The following is a 23,409-nucleotide window of genomic DNA, read 5'->3' as shown; positions in this document are numbered from 1 at the left end:
AGCTCTCCAAATCAGCTCATCAGCTTGCATTTGTTCGGTGTTCGGAAGAATGCAGAATGGCTTCTACCTCCCTCCTGTAGCTAACTCTCAGAGAGAAACAGACTAGAAAGGCAATTCTGGGCTATGGTGGAGCTCAGTGGCACAGCAATTGCCTGAGCATGCCTGAGGTCCTGGGTCTGACCCTGAGATTGCAGGGACAACATAGAAAAGGAACACTAGGCCCACGGTTTGTACATGTGACACATCACCAAGTCAGCCCATCTCATATCCCATATAAGAACATGGTTGGACATGCAGTAGAGCTGGAAAATAGGGCCAGACTTTAGAGAGACAACTGGATTAACAGGGAGGGACTTTAAAAGGCTATCAGAGTATGTTCTAGAAATCAGAGGAAAATGTGGAGATAATGAGATGATAAATGGGAGCACAAAGAGGAACCCAAGGGGATGTTCAAACTGAAACAAAATATCTGGACCAAAAAATTCACTGAGAGGCTTAACTGCAGATTAGGTCTGACAGCATAACAACACCAACACCACAGTCGGTGAGGTTGAAGACCCAGTAATACAGCTCCCCAAGGCAACACATGGAGAAAAGGAAAGAACCTTGCCCCGAGGGAATATTAGATCAGCAGCAGCAAGCTGCAGGAAATATGCACGACTGGAGTCTCCCAAAGGCCGTGGCACCTGGCAGTTATTTGAAGAAGAAAACATTTTCCAGATTTGATTAAAACTGTCATCTTGATATTCAAGAAGCCAGTGAACACCAAGCAGGATTTTAAAAATCATGTCAACACATATCTAACATGTTGAAAACAAGTTAGAAAAAGAAATTCTAAAAAAAAATTTTTTCAACTAGACAAAGACACATGGTGTACAAAGGACAAGAATTAGAACCGTAAATATTTCTCAGAAGTAGTGCAAGCAAGAGGATAAAGCAATCTTTGATGTCCAGATTTTTTTTAATTAATTTATTTTTATTTTATGCACATTGGTGTTTTGCCATGGCTGCCGGCTTCCCTGGAACTGGAGTTACAGACAGTTGTGAGCTGCCATGTGGGTGCTGGGAATTGAACCCAGGTCCTCTGGAAGAGTAGCCAGTGCTCTTAACCACTGAGCCATCTCTCCAGCTCCGATGTCCAGAATTTTTAAAACTTTAAATTTTATTTAGTTCTTTATTTCGTTGGAAGAGGCACGTGTTTGCCTTAGTATGTGTGTGGAGGTCAGAAGATCACTTGCAGGAGTCGCTTCTGTCATGTGCATTCTGGGGACAAACTCTGGTCACCAGGCTTGGCAGCAATCGCCCTCACTTGCTGAGCCATCTCGCCAGCTCATATGCAGAACGTTCCAAAAGCCAACCTATAACTCTCTATTTAAGGGAAATAGCCTTCGACAATGCAGAGAACGTCAACGCATGTTCCACACAAGCAGGCTGTGGTCATTCCTTGCCACAGTCTGTGAAATGTTATTGAAAGAGTTTCCTGGCTGAGAGAACTAGAAAAAAGTAAGAATAAACACGAAGCACATTAGCTCTCATTTTCTAGTCTCTTGGTGGAAATAAAAAGATGAAGCCAGAGACTTCATTTCCAGCTTAAATGGAGTATGATGAATTGGGTTTGCAGACACACATATGGCTGTGCCTTAGTTAGGGTTTCTCTTGCTGAAAAGAGACACCATGACCATGGCAACTCCTATAAAGGGAAATATTTAATTGGGGTGGCTAGCTTACAGTTTCAGAGGTTCAGTCCATTGTCATCATGGTGGGGAGCATGATGACATGCAGGCAGTCATGGTGCTGGCTACATCTTGATCAGAAGGCAACAGGAAGTGTCTGTCTCGCTGGGCGTGGCTTGAGCATTTATGAACCTGCAAAGCCCACCTCCACAGTGACACACTTCCTCCAACAAAGCCACATCTCCTCATAGTGCCATTCCCTTTGGGGGCATTTTCTTTCAACCACCACAGGGCGAGTATATTACAAGTATTTTAAATAACAATTTGAAGATATTAAATAATAAGCAACAAGAGTAGGCAATTAAGTCAAGTGTCCTCCCCAATTACTCTGGATCACAGTGCAGGGGTGTTGGTGCCTGTCAGTAATCCCAGCACTTGGAAGGTTGAGACAGGATAAAAAGTAAGTGTGTAGAAGACAGAGATGATTTTCCAAAGCACATAAGGCATTTATAAAAATGAAGCACCAAAACATTAAAAATATTCCCACTTGCCAGATCCTGTCTCAAATAAATAAATGCATCCATTAATTACATTGCAATTACTTACAAATATCTTTAAAATGCTGGGTGGTGGTGGCAGCAGCAGCAGCAGCAGCAGCAGCAGCACACACCTTTAATTCCAGCACTGGGAAGGCAGAGGCAGGTGGATCTCTGTGAGTTCGAGGCCAGCCTGGTCTACAGACCAAGATCCAGGACAGGCACTAAAACTCTACAGAGAAGTACCCTCCCCCCCAAAAAAAAAAATCTTAAAGTGAAAAGATGGTGGTGCTCCTTTGTCCCTCCATTGACCAAATTCTTGAACAAAAAAGACTATAAAATATTTAGTGGGCTAGAGAGATGGCTTAGCAGTCAAGAGAGTTTGCAACTCTTGCAGAAGATTCAACTTCAGTTACCAGCACTCACATTGAGTGGCTCACAACCACCTGTAGCTCCACCTTCAGGGTATCTGATGCCCTCTTTTGGTCTCCGCAGGCACTGCACTCATGTGCCTATGCCTGTCCACATAGACACACACAAATAAAAACAAGAACTTGAAAATACATACAAGTATATATGTATATCTGATGTATACATATATATTAACAAACACATATATACAATAGAGAAGCTGGTGATGTAGCTCAGTGATACAGTGCTTGCCTAGCATGTGTGTTGTTCTAGGTTTAATCCCTAGTATTGCCAAAAAAAAGGTGAGATACAAAAACCAATACTTGGACATACATTTCTATGCTTCTATATATTTGTGAACGACACATAACAAAGTCCAGGGCTGGGAGATAGCTCAGTGATATGAAACCCTAGGTCTTACACCCAGTGTTAGAAAAAATAAAGAGACAAGGAGTCATCTTAGATGAGAGGAAAGACAGAGTAAACCTAAGGATAGAAATTAATTCAATGAAGATGGAGATGGTAAGATGGTAAGAGCTGATTCTCCACAAAATATCAACAAAATAGCTGAAGTTATGGAAAATTATGAACACACATAGACAGACCGACAGACAGATTGGTAGATAATAATTAGATAAGTGGTAGATAGATAGACTGGTGATAGATTGATTGAGAGTGGAAATGAAGCCATAACCACAAAGTATTAATAATTCAAAACAAGAAAGGGAGATCGACAAACTTGTGTCTTTCATGTGAAAACCTATAAAAACAGAAAATCAGAATGATTGCAATTGACCCCAGAGGAAATTAGAAATCCTGAATGGTTCAATAGCCATTAAGGAAACCCATTCTGCAAGCAGGCGTCCTCTCAGTGCCCAGGTCCCGCCCCTGGCAAGCACCTCCATGTCGCTCACAGCCTCAGATGACACCGAGGGCAGTTTGTCCTGAATCCTGCTGAGCTAATAGTCCTCCGTATCCAGTGGCACAACAGTGTCTTGTCTTTTGCCTGCACATTTTCTCATGTCCTATCAGCAGCTATTTCTCTCATTGCTCCCCTATGTAAATATCATTTCCTTCTAGCTGCTTCCAGGCTTCTTTATTTGCATATGTGGGTGGATGGGTGAGTGCCACAGCATGCATGTGAGGGCATCAGAGGGCAGCGTGCAGGAGAAGTAAGCTCTCTCCCTTTACCATGTGTGTTCTGGGGATCGGACTCAGGTAGTCTGGCTTGTTGGCAAGCACCCTTCCTTGCTGAACCATCTCACAATCCCATGTTTACATTTTATTCTCATCTATTTCTAAATCTGTCTTTTGTTTCTGATGTCAATAAAAAAATGACAGGGGTACTTTATGGGTTGGGGCAGGTGGTGGATGTGGTCCCTGCCTTCCTTTCTTTTAATTTTTTTTTATTTGTTATTATTGTGTGTGCATGATGTGGGGGGGGGGCACTCATGTCACAGTGCATGTATGTTCAGAGAACAACTTTGTGGAGTCAGTTCTCTTCATCATGAGATCTAGGGACCGAGCTCAGCTTGTCAGGGGTGTAAGGTAGTCACTTTATCCACTGAGACATCTCAACAGCCCTGGTCCTGGGTGCTTTTTCCACCTCAAGTTGCCCAGCCTAGGGGCTGGAGAGAGGGCTCAGAGGTTAAGAGCACCGACTGCTTTTCCAGAGGTCCTGAGTTCAATTCCCAACAACCACATGGTGGCTCACAACCATCTGTAATGAGATCTGGCACCCTCCTCTGTATACATAATAAATAAATAAGTAAGTAAGTAAATAAATAAATAAATCTTAAAAAAAAAAAAAAAAGGTGCCCAGCCTAGGTACATACAACCTACCCACTCCTGTCCTGATGTTGAGAAAGCAGCTGTGCCAACCTTCCTCCTGGAACAGAAATGTCTAAATTGAGCCAAGATATGTCCAATGGCATACATTTTCTTTTCTTTTGAAACATTTATTTGTTCCTCTTTTATGTGTATGGGAACTTTGCCTGCATGTTTGTATGAGTACCAGGTGTGTGCAGTGACTTCCAAGGCCAGAAGAGGGCATCAGATCCCCTGGAATTGACGTTATAGATGGTTGTGAGCCACCACGTGGGTGTTGGGAATCAAAACTGAGTCCTTTGTAAGTCTAGCCCGTTCTCCTAACTGCTGAGCCATGTCCCCAGACCCTGGAATACATTTTAGATCATGCCACCAGTAACTTCGAAGTATAAAGGACTTGTGGACAGGCCCAGACTCCATGGTCCATCAATTTGGTTTATATTGTCTTTTGCTCAAATAACAATATAAACTCGACTTCTGTGACAACAATTTGCTCAGGAAAGCTTTTATTTTGGTAATAAGTTTGTTGGGAAGGACCTCTGGAGACTGGGAGAGACCTGCACAGGGCAGACTGAGTGGAGGAGGGACAGGTCTGGGCAGGACAGAGTCGGGGAACATCTTCCCTTTCTGTGGAGCCTTTCACAGTGGCTCCCAGCATGGTGCACTGCACAGTTCTTAGCAACTGCCACCCCTCCCCCTTGGTAAGGGGAGGTGGGATAGCTGAGAAAGCCTCAGCTGGTGTTGAAAAAAAAAAAAAAAAAAAAAAACCCTGACAACTAATGGGCAGTCCCAGCTGGTATCTGGAAAGCAAGAGGGAAACCCTACACCTTTCCTGACAGGCACATTGATTTGGGTTTGTGCTCCTGGAGTTTCAGTCATCTTCATGAGGATGTCCATCTGGGATGTCAAGGAGCACGTGGGCATAAAGAAGAGCAGTGTCATGGAGGTCTGGTCCAGGGCAAGTTCCTGCTTTGGTCCCTTGGGAAGGCTAGGTTGATAAGTGAGATGTCTGCCTTGGCCTTAGTGTGCTCTCTCTCTCTCTCTCTCTCTCTCTCTCTCTCTCTCTCTCTCTCTCTCTCTCTCTCTGTCTCTCTGTGTGTGTGTGTGTGTGTGTGTGTGTGTGTGTGTGATGTTTGTATGTGTGCATGCTCACATGCATGTGCCTGCCATGTCATACATATGGAGGTCAGAGGACAACTTGCAGGGGTAGGGTTTTTCCTGCCACCATGTGCATTCTGGGGATTGAACTCAGGTCATCAGGCTTGTTGGCAAATGCCTTTAGCTATCTCTCCAGGCCCTTGTTCTAGGTATTTAGAGCACCAAAAACTCTGCTGGTGCAGCCCTGTTAGATCCTCTTTCTTCACTCTGTTTCTTGGACACAGATTGCAATCATTATTATTTTCTTATCTATATATTGCTTTGGATAACACCCATCTGGATCAGTGGACAATGGGTGGTGGGTCAGAGGGATGAACACACACCAGAAAGAAATGAATATCTTCTTGAGTAGAGCCTAGGTGATGCAGAGCCTGCAGGAATGCTACTACCATCTCCTAGTCTTCCTTGGGGTGGAGGGGACAGAACAGCTTTGTACTGAGGGGTTTCTAAGGGCTGCAGAACCCTGGGAGCAAGAGTAGGGTTCAGTGAAGGATATGGATGGCTGCTGTGGAACAATCTTTCTGTATGTTGTGAATCTATGTTGCTACCACTGGTTAATGAAGAAGCTGCTTTGACCTATGGCAAGACAGGAGACAGCCAGGTGGGAAATCCCAGAGAGATAGAGGGAGAAGAAAGGCAGGGTCAGGGAGATACTGTGAGCCACAAGGGTGGGGTTGGAGGGAGAGCAAGATGTAGTAGAACAGATAAATCCACAAGACATGTGGCAATACATAGATTAATATAAATGGGCTAATTTAAGATCTAATAGCTAGCTATCAATAAGCCTGAGCCATAGACCAAACAATTTGTATAATATTAAGCCTCTGAGTGATTATTTTATAAAAATGGCTGCTGCCCAGGTGAGACCAGGCAGGACCGAGAAACTTGAGTTTACAGATGACAGGCATTCAGTCAAGACTGTAGCATGGTTTTTCCTTGAGCTGCCAGCTCACAAAAACAACTTATTATGGAGACTTATTATTATGAAAGCTTGGTCTATAGCTTAGGCTTGTCCCATTAACTTTTTTTTTTTTCCGAGACAGGGCTTCTCTGTGTGGCTTTGTGCCTTTTCCTGGAACTTACTTTGTAGCCCAGGCTGGCCTCAAACTCACAGAGATCCGCCTGGCTCTGCCTCCAGAGTGCTGGGATTAAAGGCGTGCGCCACCACCGCCTGGCTTCCATTAACTTTTATAACCAAAATTAACCCATTTATGTTAATCTACGTTTGCTTTGTGGCTTTTTACCTCTCTTCCATCTTGCACATCCTGTTTCCTCTCCATGTCCTCTAGCGATTCCCTGCTTCTTCCCAGAGCTCTCTCTGTCCAGAGGTCCTGCCTATACCTACTGCCTAGCGATAGGCTGCTTAGCCTTTTATTAACCCAATCACAGTGACACATCTTCACACAGTGTAAAGGAATATTCCACAACCCAAGACTCGGCTGGTCTTGGCCATTTGTGTAGCAAACCATGGGATGTCCGGAAGATCTGCTGAACACCACGGACATTTGATAAAACTGATGACAACCTTGCATTTAGTTTGGGAAGCAGAAGGTAGCAGGATGCACAAGCCTGAGTGGACGATGCAGCTGTGGACATCAGATGACATCAATGTCCTGAAACCTGCAGGAAGCTGATGGCGTGGCCTGCAGTTTCCACCAGGGACACCCACTGAAAAGGAAAGTGATCTTCAGCAATGGTTCAGGGATCTTGGATTTTTTCCATCCTTGAGGGTTAGGAATGGAGATGGGACATGAGATGAGAGCCTTTCCTGGGAAGATTTTGTTCTCATGATGGAGATGCGGAGCAGGGCATCCCTTGGGGCACTCACTCCTAGTGGATTGGTCTCAGTGTGTAGCACAATATGAAATGCTCTTCCAATGCACTCCAGAGACATGACACAACTTCAAGGCCTCCAGAGGCAAGAAGCAATCCCTCTGTACAGATCTACACAGGAGCACTGGCTTCAGCCCTGAACGCAGAGTCTGCCTATAGGTCCTCTTACCCTTGGCACAACAAAGGCTGGAGAACCAATCTGGGCTTTTACTTTCCTGAGCAAGTGAGTTGGTTATCTGCATCTGGGCCCGTGCATTTCACAGGGAACTTAATGATGGGTGGGCCAAGCTCTGTCTTGCCCCTGGAGACACCATGCAAGTAGTTACTGTAGTCCTCTGTCACAGGATTTCTTGCCTAGAAAAGGTTCAAGGCCTTTGGCTTTAGTTTAACTTTCTTTTTCTTGAATATTTTTTTAATTACTTTTATGTGTGTGTGTGTGTGTGTGTGTGTGTGTGTGTGTGTGTGTGTGTGTTTGAATATCATGTGTGTGTTGGTACTCTCAGAGGCCAGACGAGAGTGTTAGATCCCCTGGAGCTGGAGTTACAGGTACCTATGAGCCATCAGATGTGGGTGCTGGGAACCAAACTCAGGTCCTCTGGAAGATCAGGAAGGGCTCTTAACCATTGAGCCATCTCTCCAGTCCCTTTAGTTTGATTTTGTTTTGTTTTTAGTAATGAAACACCTTCAGACGTTCACTCGGACACGTTATATAGGAAGTAGAGGATAACTCAGGATTTCACCCAGTCTAATTTATTTCATAACTGCACAGGGGTAACATTTAATTTTTCAGCCTGTTGATAAGTGACAATGGTGAGGCCATTCTCAGGAACACAAAGCCACACGAAGTCAGGGTATAATGGTCAACAATGACAATCACTGTGGTTAGGCGGTGTTGACAAATACACTTCAGAAAGAGAAATCATCGCAGATGATGATTTTTAAAAAACACTTCTCTTGCAACTTCATATTCTTCAATTAAACCAACTCACAATCCAGAAGAGCACGTTATCATTTCAAAATCAAGTCAACTAGGTCACCAACCACTTCTGGAACACTTACCACAGATGTGCAAGACAGCCAGTGCAAAAGAGCTAAACTGCTTCCCGGTGGGAGCATCACGCCTGGCAGCCTGTTACATCTTTACTTGTTACCACACAACCGGAACAGTCAGGAGAGCATGCATTGAGCTGACAACAACTATCACGAAAACACCAAGACCCTCAGTGTGCCGAGGGGTTTCTAACTTCCAAAACGTTACTTGAAGTGCTTACAGGGCATTGTGCCATTTGATCCTAATGGCAGCCCATTTTCAGATGAGGAAACTGATGTTTGGAGAAGCTATGCCACTCATTCACAGCACACAAGGACCTACCGCATGGCTGTACATGAACTGTGCCAGAGCGCTGCCTGGCATGCAAATGTTGTTTGTTCATGGTGCTCTAGTGCACTCGAACCTGGTGCCCATACACAAGACACTACAGTTTTCAAGTCTACATACAATTACAGAAGGCTTGAAACATGTTACACCAATGCCAGCAGGGGACTTGGTTTTGCCGCCAATGGGTCAGTCTGGAAACGAAAGCAAACTTGGTGAACACAGATAGGCTGAGACTTGGTCATCAGCACACTTTAAACTACCTGCTGTGTGTTTGAGATTTAAAGAGTTTAAAATACAATTTGCTTAAGATCAGTCTTCTACTGAACTAAGAAAAGCACGTGTGAGTGATACAGAGCTAGTGGAGGGTGGGTTCCCAAAGTCCCTTCCGGGCTTCTGTCCAGGTATCACTTCTGAGCATTGAACCCATTTGACTTTTGCTTATTTCTCTTTATAAAGAGCGACACAGCAGCCCCCCTCTGTGACACACACTCCACGAGCGTGTGCACCACTCTACAAAGAGTAGCTTGACGCACAAGTGAAGTGGGGTTTATGTGAAAGACATTGCACGTTGAAGCCCTCAGCAGGTGGTGAGGTCCTTTTCTCTGCTTTGCTCACTGCAGCCAGTTAAAGTCTTTGTGGTTAAACAGACCAGAGTGACAGTCACGCCACTCCGAGCATGTCCAGTTCTGTGCATGTCTCTAACGTCCATCTTTTTCTCAAAGACATCTCTCTATGGCTGTGTACCTCTTGGTAACAGACCAGGTGAACCGTCCATGGGTCGAGAGACTGACATTGCAGCTCCTTCTGGAACCATCTACATGAAGTAGAAGAAAGATGTGTGTGGAGGGGGACACTCTGTAGGTGACATTAGAAACCCAAAGGCATGATGGTCCTAATTCATCCGGTAGAGGAAGGCCTGCCTCCCAGCTCCCTAGATCCCTAGTACAAGGCCTGTGACTGCTTAGGTATAGATGACTGCTGGAGGAAGTTTCCAGAGCCTAACAGAATTTGCTGATTTGAGACAGGAAATGTCCTGACAAGCCACTCCATCTCATCTTTCAAACTTATTGCAAAAGCTGTTTATTTTTTTTTTAAATAAGGACAATTCATTCTTCTATGGTATGAGTCAACACTGGTCTTCTTGATGTGGTTTAAAACATTACATGTATTTGTGTGTGTGTGTGTGTGTGTGTGTGTGTGTGTGTGTGTGTGTGTGTGAAGACAGCTTGCAGGAGTTGGTTCTCTCCTTTCACCATGGGGACCAAACCTTCCTCCAGAGGGACATAGAGGAGGAAGAGAGAAAGCCATGCTTTATTTTGTGGTGGCTCTGTAGAGACTATAGAGATAGCAGAGATCCTGGGGAGAAAGAGTACGTGATCTCGTTAAGGGGATTAGGTGAATCTGCCTACCTAATGGGCAATCCATCAGCCAGGTGATGGACCTGCCCAACTGGATTAACTCTTTCTTATGTTTTGGTTAGTTGGGAATGGTAGGTCTCCACGTAGGCAAGTGGTAGATTCCATTCTTCTGACCAGAAGGCAATGGTTTTCTCTTAATGAGAGTCAGTAAAGCCCTGATCAAGGCCACTATAAAATTCCCTCCTCTGAAGAGGTAACCCTAAAATCATTTAGGAGATGGGCTGAAATTGGGGAATAGATATAAGCCATTTTTATCATGAAAATCTAGAGATCTACTTCTAAAACTATTTACAAAGGGATTAGTGTCTGGCTGAGGTCCCTGTCCCACCTTAAAGAGTAACTTCTATGAAGGTGACAAGAAAAAATCATAGCTCCTTTGTGGCACTCCTGGGTCAGAGAACCCACTCTTGAAATGCTCCGAAACTGCCTTCTTTTTTTCTAAAGATCTATTTAGTTTTATTTTATGTGTGTGCTCTGCATGTGTGTGTGCATACCACATGTGTGCAGTGCCCAAAGGCACCGGAAGAAGGTGTTGGATCCTCTGAAACTGGAGTTATGGATGGTTGTGAACCACCATGTGGGTGCTTGTTTCTGAACTCCTCTGGAAGAGTAGCAGTGCACTTAACCACTGAGCCATCTCTCCAGCTCCTTCCTAGCCAACTTCTATTTCCTGCTGTTCACATCATTACCCCCTCTGAAGAGGTTAGCAAGCAACATTACCAACCCAGCTGTCTGGCTGACCCTTGGTGTGCTTAAAGGAAACTAACATACAGGAGTTTTAGGTATTTTAGGAACTTGGTCTTGTATTTCCTAACAATCTACTTTAGAGTCCACCAAACCAATCTACTTAGAGCCCAGGCATTTTTTTTCCTCAGAAAGAAAAATTGAGATGGGACACTAGTGGTGGTACATTCCTCTAGTTCCAGAACTCAAATTGGGAGGCCTAATGCAGGAAGAGAAAAACTCAAGGCCAGCCTGGGTTATAAGGTGAGACCCTGTCAAAACAAAAGAAAAAAAAGGGAAAGACTTGGTCTAACGCTTGTCTTCAATCCTGTGTATTAGAGGAAAAACCCTCAGTAACAAGATCAGCCTTGTCAGGCACTATCCCTATGCCCACCAAGATGTGAAAGGAGTGGGGGTATCTCTCAGTTGCTCCTTGCATTGTCCCAGCGGCTATAACCCTCTCTTTCCCCTGACTCCTCCCTGCTCTCATGTTCAAAGTAGGCCTCTTCTTCTTCTTCCTCCCGTATCACCTTCATCAGCTCCAAAAAGGTGGGTAGTGGGCCCTGATCCTTCAGCTCCCGGAGCCGGCACCATAGAACATTGTTAAGGTTGGCCCCAGCCATGACCTGCTCCAGGCGTACCTGGTCAGCAATGTTTCGGGGAATAGCCCGTTTTTCCACAGCTCTTCGAAGCAGAGTTTCCAGCCGGAGCACGTAGGCTGAGATTTTCTCCCCGTCTTGCTGATAGGTCTTTAGGTATCTTACCTGCGAGGACCTACGGCTCTCCAGGCTCCCAAACACCTGCTTAAAGGCCTCCAGACACTCTTCCACACTGGCAGAAGGGTTGTCCGACTGGACGATGTGCATGAGGTCCAGGGCAGGGCCACGGAGGCTCTCCATCATCCACTTTTTCTTTTCTGCCTCAGGGATGGGCCACTCTTTGGCTATCTCAGTGGCCTGTTCGAACCAGACCTCAAAGGACTCCTCCTCTGGGGCAGGTACTGTGCTCCCAGAGAACACTCGCAACTTACAGTACCTCACAGGCAGCAGAGACCTGGGGGTTTGAGCCATTGCCTGCCCCACCAAGTGGGCCAGTAACTCAGAGGATGTGCAGGTCGTGGTAGCTGGGGCCATTCCCTCCTGCTTAAGAGCTCGGAACATCCCTGCAACTGTCTGCCCTTCTTTTTCTAGAAAGAGGTTCAGTCTTTGGAGAAACTCAGTGTCCTGGTTAGCGGTCTTAAAGATCACTTTCCAGACACCCCCTTTTCCCTGAACCTCACTGGGGACCACAGACATATCTGTGTCCTCCAGGAGTTCTAGTAAAACAGCATTGGTGTTGTCTTGCTTCTGGAATATCTTGCCTAGCAGTTGGTAGTTGCCCACACACTTCAGCGCCTCCTGAAGGACCTCCTGGATCTCAGGCTCACCACAGTCCGCGGGTATGCCAATCACCATCAGTGACTTCCGGTCATCCACACTCATGATCTGACACCACTCCTCCAACAGTGCCACTGCCATTGTCCCAGGATATGCCTTTGCACTTAGTCCTGGCCTGGCTCACGCCAAGCAGCTCAAAGCTTTGTGGATGGCTTTGTCCTTTTACTTAGTATCAAGAACCAGACACTTCTGGTGTGTCTTCAGACACACGGCAAAGTTGATGGATACTACAGGGTAGATGGGGTGGGCTGCAGTTATCAGCCCTGTGGCTCTGCAGTGGGTTCGATGCTGTTTCTGAGAGCCGTAGGCAGCCGGGTGGTGCTGACTCTTGTCACTGTGAGGCACCCGGAACAACTGCTTTTCCCATCATCTGCTTCCTGTCACCTCTTTCTAGTCAGTGGGGAGGCAGCGTCCACTCTAGCACCCGAAGCTCTGGGGAGTCACACAGCAAAATGGCAAGGAGTCCTAGGGAAACAGGTTCATTTTTACTATACAGACCTCTACTTCCCAGGGCACACCCACATTCCGGTTTGAAATGGGCCTAGGGGAGGACCAAGGGCCATGACTCCCACTGCACCTGTGTCTACCCCACTCTGGTGAGCTCCCTTCTTTACTTAGTGTACTTTTTGCCTAGGGGGACCAGCTTAAATCCCATCTCTCCACCCTGAAGCCCCACCAGTGGGCAGGATTCGAGACCTTCACCATTCAAAAGATGAGATTAGGAGACACGGTTAAATACCTGTTTATGTGTTCCGGAATGTTCCCAAAGAACCAAGGGGCCATGTATTCAGCTTCCAGCTCAGGAAGATGTCTCCCACCACTATACAATAGTGTGTATGCGTTTAACTTCAGCCAAATCAAGCTATCCTGTTACAAACAAGAATAATGTGTTTTCAGGCTGAAAAATCTAGTGATAAAGATTAATGCACTTATTAAAAGCATCACAGTTCAGGAAAGGATTAAAAAAAAAAGTGAGTCCTGCACAATTTAATGGGACATCCTAAACAAGATAGTTGTACACTTCTTTGAAGAAAAAGCCCACCTAGTTCTGGGGACACTCTTCAGTCTGCAGAGTGCTCGCCTGGCACACATGCAGGAAGCCTGGAGTTCAATTTCCAGCACCATATAAACTGGGCATGGTGGTCCATGCCTGTAACCCCAGCACTTGGGAAGAGAGGGCAAGTGGGTCAGGAACTGAAGACCATTCTTGACCGCATAGGGAGTTTGAGGCCAGCCTGGGCTACATGAGAACCATCTTTAAAAATAAATCCAACTGCACTGTGTGTGGTGGCACTCCCAACATTTGTGAAGATAAGGCAGGAGGATTGTAAGTTTGAAGTCAATCTGGGCTACACAGAGAAATCTTGTCTCCAAAGAAGAAAAAGATATAAACAAAACTAAACAGAATCATTCAAACATTTAAAAATTATTTCAGTGGGTATAACAGAGAAAAATGGAACCTCAGAAAAATAAGTGTGCTTTGGCGTTATGAATCAACCCTCTTTGGTTGTGTCTAGCATGGCTTCTCCAATGTTACATGTGGTAAGTTACCAACCCAACTCTTCCTGTGGTGCTTTCAATGAGAATGGGCCCCATAGCTCATGTATTCAAATGCTTGGCCCTTAGTTGGTGGAACTGTCTGGGAAGGATTCTGGGGGTGTGTCACTGGGGGTGGGCTTTGAGATTTCAAAAGCCCACACCATTCCCATTGTCAATCTCGGTGCCCTATGCTTGTGGATCAGAAAGCTCTTAGTTCCTGCTCCAGACAGTGCCTGCCTACCTGCTGCCATATTCCCAGCCATAGTGATCATGAACTCACCCTTTGAAGCTGTATAAATGCTTTCTCTTCTAAGTTGCCTTGGTCATGATCCTTTGCCACAGAGGCAGAAGCGTAACTAAGACACTTCCTGTCATTTAAATTTGACTGGGCCATTGAGAGAAAGGCAAAGAGCAGAAAACATGCCCACACCAGATTGAAGTATCCATGAAGCAGCTTGCTCTGCAGGGAAAGGGAGCCTAAGAATGTAAAAGGGAGTGGTCCTGTGACAGCGTGGTCACTTAGCCATGGGGATGCCTTCAGAGAGGCACCTTAGGTGGCTTCCTAATTGGCTGAACATCACAGAGTGCACTTAGGTAAACTAAGATATCCGTAACATCACTAGATCAAGCATTCTTATGGAGTCACTGTGGTATACCAACTGAAATGTTGATGGTGCCTTCCAGAGACCTTTGTAGAGTGTATGTTAGGATGCTACAACCATTTCTACCCTTAGCCTGAACAGTTCCCATCAGTCTGAGGGAGGCCATATGCCACAGATGCTGGCCAGAACTAAAGCAGTGGCTGCCTCAGGAGCAGCTTCCATCTTCCTGGGAAATGCTAAAGGCTGTTCCAATGTGCCAGAACCAGGGGGGCAAGATGCTGTCTCACCCTGTGCCTGGGAGCATGGGGACCTGGGACTTCAGACCAATCCAGGCCTGAAATTTCCTTGTAAAATATGGGAGTGAATTTCCTTCTCTTGGAGTATTTGGAGGAATCAGAAATGTAAAGAGCACTGGAGGGGCTAAGAATGAAGCTCAAGTTGGTGGCGTGCTTGCCACCATGCAGGAAGTCAGACCCCCAGCAATGCATAAGCCTATAGTGGCAACGCCCATTACCCCAACACTTAAGAGGTGAAGGCAGACGGATCAGACATTCAAGAGCATCCTTGGCTACATAAGGAGTTTGAGGTTAACCTGGGGTTACATACAGGACCTTGTCTCAATAACAACAAAAACAACCAAACAAAAGGCTTTGAATGCCCAGATCCACAGAAAAACTGTCATATTAAAATTGGTTGGCTTGTGAGGCCTTTCCCCTGAAGGTAATCCTGCCTACAAGGGATGGCCTTAAAAAGAAAGAAAGAAAGAAAGAAAGAAAGAAAGAAAGAAAGAAAGAAAGAAAGAAAGAAAGGAAGGAAGGAAGGAAGGAAGGAAGGAAGAAAGAAGAAAGAAAGAAAGAAAGAAAGAAGCCCAAATGTCTGGAGAGATTGCTCAGTGGTTAACAGCACTCATGTGGTGACTCATAACTATCTATAACTTCAGTTCCAAGGGATCTGACACCTTTTCAAGGGCCCCAGGCATGCATGTGGTGCTTGTACGTGCATTCAGGCAAAACACCCATATATATATACTGAAAATTAACACACACCGGGCGGTGGTGGCGCCCGCCTTTAATCCCAGCCCTCAGGAGGCAGAGCAAGGTGGTTCTCTGTGAGTTTGAGGCCAGCCTGGTCTACAGAGTGAGATCCAGGACAGGCACCAAAGCTACACAGAGAAACCTTGTCTCAAAAAAAAAAAAAAAAAAAAAATTAACACCCCCCCCCCCAATTTAAGTCCCCAAGTGAAACACCCTTGATGTACAAAAGGGTCATGAAAAAATGTTTGGATATGAGAGAACGCAAGGGTTTCGTATTTTTTTCTCACATAAAGGGGGCCCACAGGATAACCTGTAAAAGGAACCAGGCTATGAGGTCAAAGACCCCACTTGAATTACCAAACTAGAAACATGACATTCATAAACCCCTCCTAAACTCGTGTCCTAACCTGGAAGACTGGAGCGATGAAAGCCCTCATTTCACAGGGCCTTGGTGAAGCATTGGCAAGTCTAGTGGAAGCTTTTAATAAAAGGCCAAGCACATCTGATGCTGATGTCCAAAGGCCCTACTCACGTGGGGTCCTCTCAGCTCCTACATAAGCTTGGGGTGGAGTGTGTGTGTGTGTGTGTGTGTGTGTGTGTGTGTGTGTAAACTGTGACTCCATCCATCAAACTATCTCCGGCAACTGGGTATCCGCATACAATCCTTCCCTAAGCAAAGGCTGACAATGGGCCTGATTTCTTGGTCACACCGCGCTGGGAGAACACGCTGCAGTAAACTGTCTCTCATAGACCAAACCCATTCTCCTTAGTGAGCATGCTCAGATCTCCCTCGGCGGGGGGGGGGGGGGGGGGGCTAAAGGATAGGCAATGCTTCTGCAGGTTTCAGCCACTCTGGAAAAACAAGGGGGGCTTAAATCCACCAGAAGCAGAACCAGGGGTTGAGATTAAGCGAGGAAGGGCCCAAGATTAGAGTGCTGGTTGGAAAAGCCTCCAACCTGGCGACCGTGGCTGGACCGCGCGCACGCGCCCCCCAACGCACACACCCTCAAATCCTCACACACTTTGGCTGCGCATAATTCACAGCATGTCATCCTCCCCTAACCCTCGATGGCGCTCTACCCTTAGCTCAAAGCGCTGCCGCCCTAGAGAAGTGGCATCTGGTAACCGCGGGGCTCTGGCGCAGTGTGCAACAGGGCGGGGGAGCTAGGCGGGGCGCCCTGAAAACAAGATGTGCTGGAGTGAGCTTCAGTCTGCTTAGTCCTTAACCATTTTGGGTGAGAGTGGTGGTAACCAGGTGTGTGTGTGTGTGTGTGTGTGTGTGTGTGTGTGTGTGTGTGTGTGTGTAGTGGTGGTGGTGGGAGATACCAAATCCGACCCCTGGGCCTTTCCTGGGGCAGTAGCCTACCTGCAGGGCATGAGACTTTCAGATAATGTTGAGGGTCCTCAATCTATGTTGAGACGCAGTGCCTGCATTCTCCTCTACGCCCCCATGCACCACAGGCCTGCATCTTTCTTCAGGTCATTCCTCCCTTTCGCTACGCCCCTCTGCCTTTTTCCGTCCCCGCCATGTTGTGAGCCCCACCTCCCAACCACCGCAGCTGCAAGCAGCGAGATTATTCTCCTTTTTCTCTGCTCCCTGAAGTCCTCCCCCTACCCAACCCCCGGGTCGTGGGTAAACTGAAGCTTTGGTGTCGGGCACTTGGATGTCTGAGACCAGCCCTTGGCTGTTTCCAGGATCACCCCTCCCCAGCGACATAGCATCCCAACGCCTGCAGGCTTGACCCTTGGCTCCCCCAACCCTCCGCCCTCAACCGGGGACAGGGGAGCTCCAGAGCCACCTCGCCAAGCAGCGAGGCAGGTGGAGGAGAGGGGCTCAGTCAGGCCCAGGATCTGCGCCCTCGGGTCCTCGCCCAGCTGTAGCTGTCCAACACTCACCCTGGCGCCGAGAGCTGTCTGCTGGGCGGCCGCTGCGCATCCATTAGCGGGTGGAGTGGCCGCTTCACTTCCGGAGCGCGGGCTCCGGGTGCCCCCCACCCCCTTGTACCCTCCCTTCTCCGTCCCCTCCCTCTCTGTCCCTCCCTCCTGATCGCGCGTTCAGCCCGCCCCGCCCCGCCCCGCGTTGCCGGGAACTGGCATCCTCTGCCGCAGCGACCGCCCGCCCAGATCCAACTTTGCCGCTCGCTCGGAGGTGGCGCGGCGGCGCCGGGGGGCGTGGGCAGGGAGGGAGAAAGCAGGGTCAGGAGGAGGGACCGTGAGGGGTGGGTCGCCGGCTCGCCAGCCCTCCATCCTTTCTGTGCACCTTGCGGTAGGCAGGGAGCGGCAGCCGCGGCGGCAGCTAGGGGCTAGTGCACACCCAGCCAGGGAGACTTAGGGAACCACAGAAAGACGGACGGACGGAGAAAATCCTCCCCAGCGTCCCCCGAGCCATGGCCGAGAGAAAGCAATCTGGGAAGGCGGCAGAGGACGAAGAGGTCCCTGCCTTTTTTAAAAACCTGGGCTCGGGCAGTCCCAAGCCCCGGCAGAAATTCTGCGGCATGTTCTGCCCGGTGGAAGGGTCCTCGGAGAACAAGACCATCGATTTCGATTCGCTTTCGGTGGGCCGGGGCTCAGGGCAGGTGGTGGCTCAGCAGCGAGATGTCGCCCACTTGGGCCCGGACCCGCACCGGCAGAGCCGGCGTGCCAGCGGGGAGCCATCTGTTGAATCGGGCCGGAAGGTGGAGATCCGGCGGGCCTCGGGCAAGGAAGCCCTGCAGAACATCTACGATCAGGTTGGTATGGGGGGTGGGGACGGAGAGCGGGGCTGAACCCTGGCATCTCGCGGAGGACCGAGCATCCCCGCGTGGCGGCCGGCACGCGGCGCTTGGAGCTCTGCCTCCCGCATCTGCACGCGCACCGCGCCCTGCCCGCCCCTTCACCGCGCAGGGTGCGGCGAGGCACGGGTTCGACGGTGGGCGTCTGAGCGCCCACAAAGGCTGCCCTCGCCTCCTTGTGCCTGGGAGGTGGGGAACCCGCGTCAGGGACCAGCTGATCCCTGGGCTGGAGGGAGGCAACGAGTGGCGATTGGGATGGACCACTGTGCTGTTCTTAAATCCTCCCGGGCGGCATCCGATTGCAGCTGTGGCTCAGTGCCCCACCCTTTTTTGATGCAGCTCAAGGAGCGCAGTGGTGGGCTGCAGTCAAGGCCAGAGGACTTTCCTGGGGTCGAGGGGGGAAGGGGCTCACATGGCTCCTCAGAGTGGCAAGGTCCTCCGCCTTGGGAGCGCTCGGCACTACGGTCCTGAGCTCTGAGGTCAGGACCACGGCCAGCGCCCTGAGCCTGTCACCAGTGCCCAGACTCGGTTCACAACCAGTTAAGAGTCAGGGAGACCGTGATGTCACCGAGAAAAGCTAGATAGCCCATGTGGAGAACAAAGTTCTGCTAAGTGTCTCGGCAAGGGCTTCCCAGAGCGCTTCCCCAGAGCTGTTTGGGAGGCACTTTGGGAATGGGGAGAGACTACGTGGATGATATTCAAAGAGCCAAAAAGGAAAGGAAAAAAAAAGGATGGGAGGGGAAGAAGGCTTGCATTTGGAGACAAGACTCCCTGATTAGAGACAAAGAAGGCTAGCTTGGTTATCCATGGTCATAGAAAATGTTTGACATGGTCCAGTAAATCACAGCAGTGTGCATTTCAAATGGTCTTTTCACACACATGTCCCTCTGTTTTAGGGTGACGTTTATACTTGTGTATTTTTTCACAGCTTTAATGTCTCAACTGATCATTTATAGTGCACAGTGCCTTATAATGCTCGATTGCTGCTTCTCTTCCATGCCCGTGGTGAAGATAAGAAACCAATCTATGAATGACTTTATATTGCATCTCCATGTGCCTTCCCTTCTAGGGCAGGAGGAAGATTAATCCTAAAAGTGCTTCCTTTCAGACAGCCACTGGAGAAGTTGGGGGCAGTTTGCACATGCTCACTGCGGGGCTTGCCCAGAGAATGCTACAGAGAAAGCCTCAGAGAGCAGCTCTGGGGCAATGATTGGGACACCGCTTCCCTGCTTCCTAACACGGCAGAGGGATTTAGCTTTTGACTTTCTTAGGACCACTTCTAGAAAAAAAAAAATCACTTAATTTACACCCACCCACCCATCCTCTGATTTTTAAATTTATATTTCACTAAGAGGTGACTGGAATCTAAATCCAAAAAGCTTGTTTTGTTCCAAGTGAACAATTGAAGTAAAAAGTTTCTTCTTTCTTTTTTCCTTCTATCTTTCTTCTTTTCTTTCTTTCCTTTTCCTTTCTTTTTTTTCATTCTTTTTTTGAGACAGAATCTCATTCTGGACTTGAACTCATGACAATCCCAGTGCCTCCTGGGTGCTGGGATTGCAGATGTGACCCACATGACCACTAGCTCCATCTGTGTGTCTGTCTGTCTGTCTATCTATCTATCTATCTATCTATCTATCTATCTATCTATCTATCTATCTTTTTTTTCTTTTGTGGTGCTGGGGCCTGAACCCAGGGACTAGTGTGTGCTTAAACAGGCATTCTATCACTGAGTACATCCCTAACCCAGATGTTTCAATATTGTACCTTGTAGTAAAACTGGGGTAAGTATAAAATGAGTCCTCATGGGAGCACGTTGGTGAAAGTCAAGACCACATCACACCGAGGTTGACTGAGCACTCTCAGGTCAGACATGGTGTAGGGTCACTCCAACAATCTGCAGGAAACAGAACCACCCCTGGAGAATCTGTAAGAGGACACATGAAAGTGGGAGACGAGGGGACCTCTGCATGACAATGGAAGAGTCCCTGGCTGGGTGACAGGAGTGATTGTTGGAACACACCCTACATTTAACATAAACTCTAAGTTGCAAATCTAGGGAACACAGAGGGGGCAATTTGAAGACAAAAGCACCAGATCAAATCCTGAGTTTTAACCCCTGCAAATCCATCTCTGCCTCAGCTTCCTGGTCATTAGCTCTAGAGGTCAGTTCTGGTGCAACCTTTCTGAAGCCCTCTCTGGTTCATTTATCACAAAAGGGGTGTTCCTGTGGGACTTTGTCATTCATAACTAGCAGCATTTACCCAGTTTGGTGCTTACGATGTATGAATTTTTCATGTTTCGCAAGAGGGTGTGCATATATGTATAATGATGGTGACTTCAGAAAGCACCATTGGCTCACTGTTTTGACAGAATCAGTGGTCATTACTTAGATTTAGCTCATCAGCAGGGTGTCTTCAGGCTTTCAAGGAATTCTAGAAGCCCTGGCACAGAGGAGGGTAGATGGAGTGGGCCATGTTCCCTTCTCCTCCCTTGAATCTGTTGGTAAGGAGTCAGAGTTGCTAGGCATGATGGCACACACCTTTAATCCAGCACTGTGGAGGCAGAGGTAGGTGGCCTGGGTTACACAGTGAGTTCTAGGCCCACCAGAGCGACTTGGCAACATCCTGTTTAGAAAGAAAGAAAGAAAGAAAGAAAGAAAGAAAGAAAGAAAGAAAGAAGAAAGGAAGGAAGAAAAAAGGAAAAGAAAAAAAAAAGTATTTTGCTCACCTATGACACCTAGAATCCTTCTGTTGTAGAAAGGTCAAGAAAGGTCAGAGCAGGCTCCTTAGCCATGTAGCTCTTGGGGCATGAGAGGGGCTAGTGGATACATTTCCAGGGACTAGCAACACATGATGCACAGAGTCAGCAAGCCATGGCCACAAACCCCTAGGAGTGGCTTGCCCCAGGCTTCCAGGTTTGGGGGAAGGGAAAAAGCCAGTAGAGGGGTTAGGAACAAGGAGAGTGTCCATCTTCTTGCTTCTCTTTCCCTTGTGTGTGGCCAGAGGCCGGTTAGGGCTGCAATGAAACCATATTGATCCCTGAGCCTCTTGGGATAGAGAACAGATGGACAGCTGTTCCATTATATTTGTCAACCTCACATCACTATAAGAAAACACCAGGAGTGGGATACTTATGAAATAAATAAAGCTAGATCTGCTTGGGCTCATGGTTCTTGAAGTTCAGGGCCAAGATTAGGTTGCCTTATGGGATGGGAAATGAGGGCATAACATGGAGTAGGGGCAAGGAGGGAGGAAGGGAGGGAGGGACAGAGAGAGACAGAGAGAGACACACACACAGAGAGAGAGAGAGAGAGAGAGAGAGAGAGAGAGAGAGAGAGAGAGACAGAGACAGAGAGAGACAGAGAGAGACAGAGAGACAGAGAGACAGAGACAGAGAGACAGAGACAGAGAGAGAGACAGAGAGACAGAGAGACAGAGACAGAGAGACAGAGAGAAGAGAGCACATAAGCCCCTTTGAGGGTGCACCCACAATAACATTGGGAGTTCCTATCAAACCATACATCTTAAAGGTCTGTAATAGCACCTCCCTGAGGATCCAGATTTCACCTACAAACCTTTGGAGGACACTCAGTGCTTAACTATGGTAGTTGTCCTGCTTGCCAGTGAACGTGGGTCTTTGAGCCCCACCCTTTCTCCTGGGATCCTTCTCTTCTAGTGGAAATATGGTTAGGTCAGAAACTTCCTCTCATCCTGGGATACTGGATGCTGAACCCCTTTCAAAGAACTTCCAGGCCCATTTAACCATGAACAACCTGTGTAGACTACAGAGGTGGGGAAGAAACTGTCCTCTGGTCCAGGGCAAATGCCAGTGAGTGGGCCCTATAGAACTGCTGAGCTTGGCAGCCTCTTGCTGTGGCTCAAACATATCCCCAAGACCTTTGCTGGAAACTTAATTTCTTGTGTAGCGCCATGTTGGGAAGCAAGGCCAGTGGGAACACCGTGTCCTTATGCTGTCAACACTGATGATACAAGAACCTGAGACTCTGGGGTTGTGTTGCTTTTCCTCCTTGGCCAATGTGGTGCTTTCTCCCAGGTCACATGGCAATCATGAAGGCTCATGGTGTGTAACCTCAGTCTTAGATTTCCTAGCCTCTAGACTCAAGCACCATTGTAATTCTTGTCTAGGGCTGGGGAAAGGGCTCAGTCAGTAAAACACTTGCTGCCATAAGCATGAGGACCTGAGTTGATCACCAGTGCTAACATAAAAAACTGGGTGTGGGCTGGGCATGGTGGTGCACACCTCGAATCCCAGCCCTTGGGAGGCAGAGGCAGGCAAACCTCTGTGAGTTCAAGGCATCCTGGTCTATGTAATATATTCCAGATCTGCCTTGGGTACACAGTGAGATGTTGTCTCAAAATGAAGCTGTGGATTGTGGTGGTGTGTGTTTGTAATTTCAGAGCTGGGGAGACTCAGCTGGGGAAATCCCTGTGGCTCATAGTCAGCCACCCTAGTCAAAGCAGCAAGCTAGAGGGCTTAGTAGTCTCAAAATACAAAGATGGATGCCTCCTGGAAGGATACCTGAGGTCAACTTCTGGCTTCCTCACAGTGTGCATACAGGTACAGTCACAATATATGATCATGATGTGTATCTGCACACTTGCATATAAATAAATACATAATAGAATAAAATGAAGATCAAGGAAAATGTCTTTGTTATAAGTTACCCAACTTGGGTATTCCGTTACAGTAGCACATAAAATGAATCAAGACAGTCACTACACCTATACAATGCCTAAGGCCTAAGATGACTGAAAGCCTGCCAGCTAAGCAGCTGTAGGCATCGCTCCACCATAGCTCAAGAGGAAGGTAATTGTTACTCCCCCCCACCACCAGCAAGCTCTGTACAGATTCCATGCCATAGATGTTAAGGCTGGGCTGAGCCATTGCTGTGGCCCTGGCAGCAGCAGGCAGCTTTTCTCAGGCATCATTTGATACAAGAGTCCCTTTCTACTTCCTTGAGAAGGGAGAGAAAGTCCAAATTGACCATTGTTTGAACGTCACCTGTGTTGTGTCTTTACCTTGGATGTCAGAGCTCAAATGAGGCTTAGT

General features: G+C 47.6%; 2 protein-coding genes across 2 annotated transcripts in view; one reads left to right on the top strand and one right to left on the bottom strand.

Moving 5' to 3' along the window:
- Positions 1-10,837: 10,837 nt before the first annotated feature.
- On the bottom strand, positions 10,838-17,579 carry Pnma2 (PNMA family member 2). The gene is made up of 3 exons (XM_036199612.1): positions 17,465-17,579; positions 13,133-13,260; positions 10,838-12,858 (listed from the first exon to the last, which is right to left on the bottom strand). The coding sequence occupies exon 3, from the start codon at positions 12,472-12,474 to the stop codon at positions 11,380-11,382; it is 1,095 nt and encodes a 364-aa protein (XP_036055505.1). The 5' UTR covers positions 12,475-12,858; positions 13,133-13,260; positions 17,465-17,579; the 3' UTR covers positions 10,838-11,379.
- A 212-nt stretch (positions 17,580-17,791) lies between these two features.
- The window catches only part of Dpysl2 (dihydropyrimidinase like 2), a 97,490-nt gene continuing 91,872 nt past the window's right edge, over positions 17,792-23,409 (top strand). Inside the window, exon 1 of the mRNA XM_036198878.1 lies at positions 17,792-18,297. Coding sequence (XP_036054771.1) covers positions 17,956-18,297 — 342 coding nt within the window. The 5' untranslated portion in view covers positions 17,792-17,955. The remainder of the gene's footprint in view (positions 18,298-23,409) is intronic.

This window comes from Onychomys torridus, chromosome 9, assembly GCF_903995425.1.
Source record: "Onychomys torridus chromosome 9, mOncTor1.1, whole genome shotgun sequence".
Lineage (NCBI taxonomy): Eukaryota > Metazoa > Chordata > Mammalia > Rodentia > Cricetidae > Onychomys > Onychomys torridus.
Note: the sequence above shows the minus strand (reverse complement) of the source record. Positions and strands in the feature narration are given on the sequence as shown.

Excerpts from the sequence above, each read along its gene's own strand:
- Pnma2 (XM_036199612.1), bottom strand. The coding sequence starts at position 12,474 with ATGGCAGTGGCACTGTTGGAGGAGTGGTGTCAGATCATGAGTGTGGAT.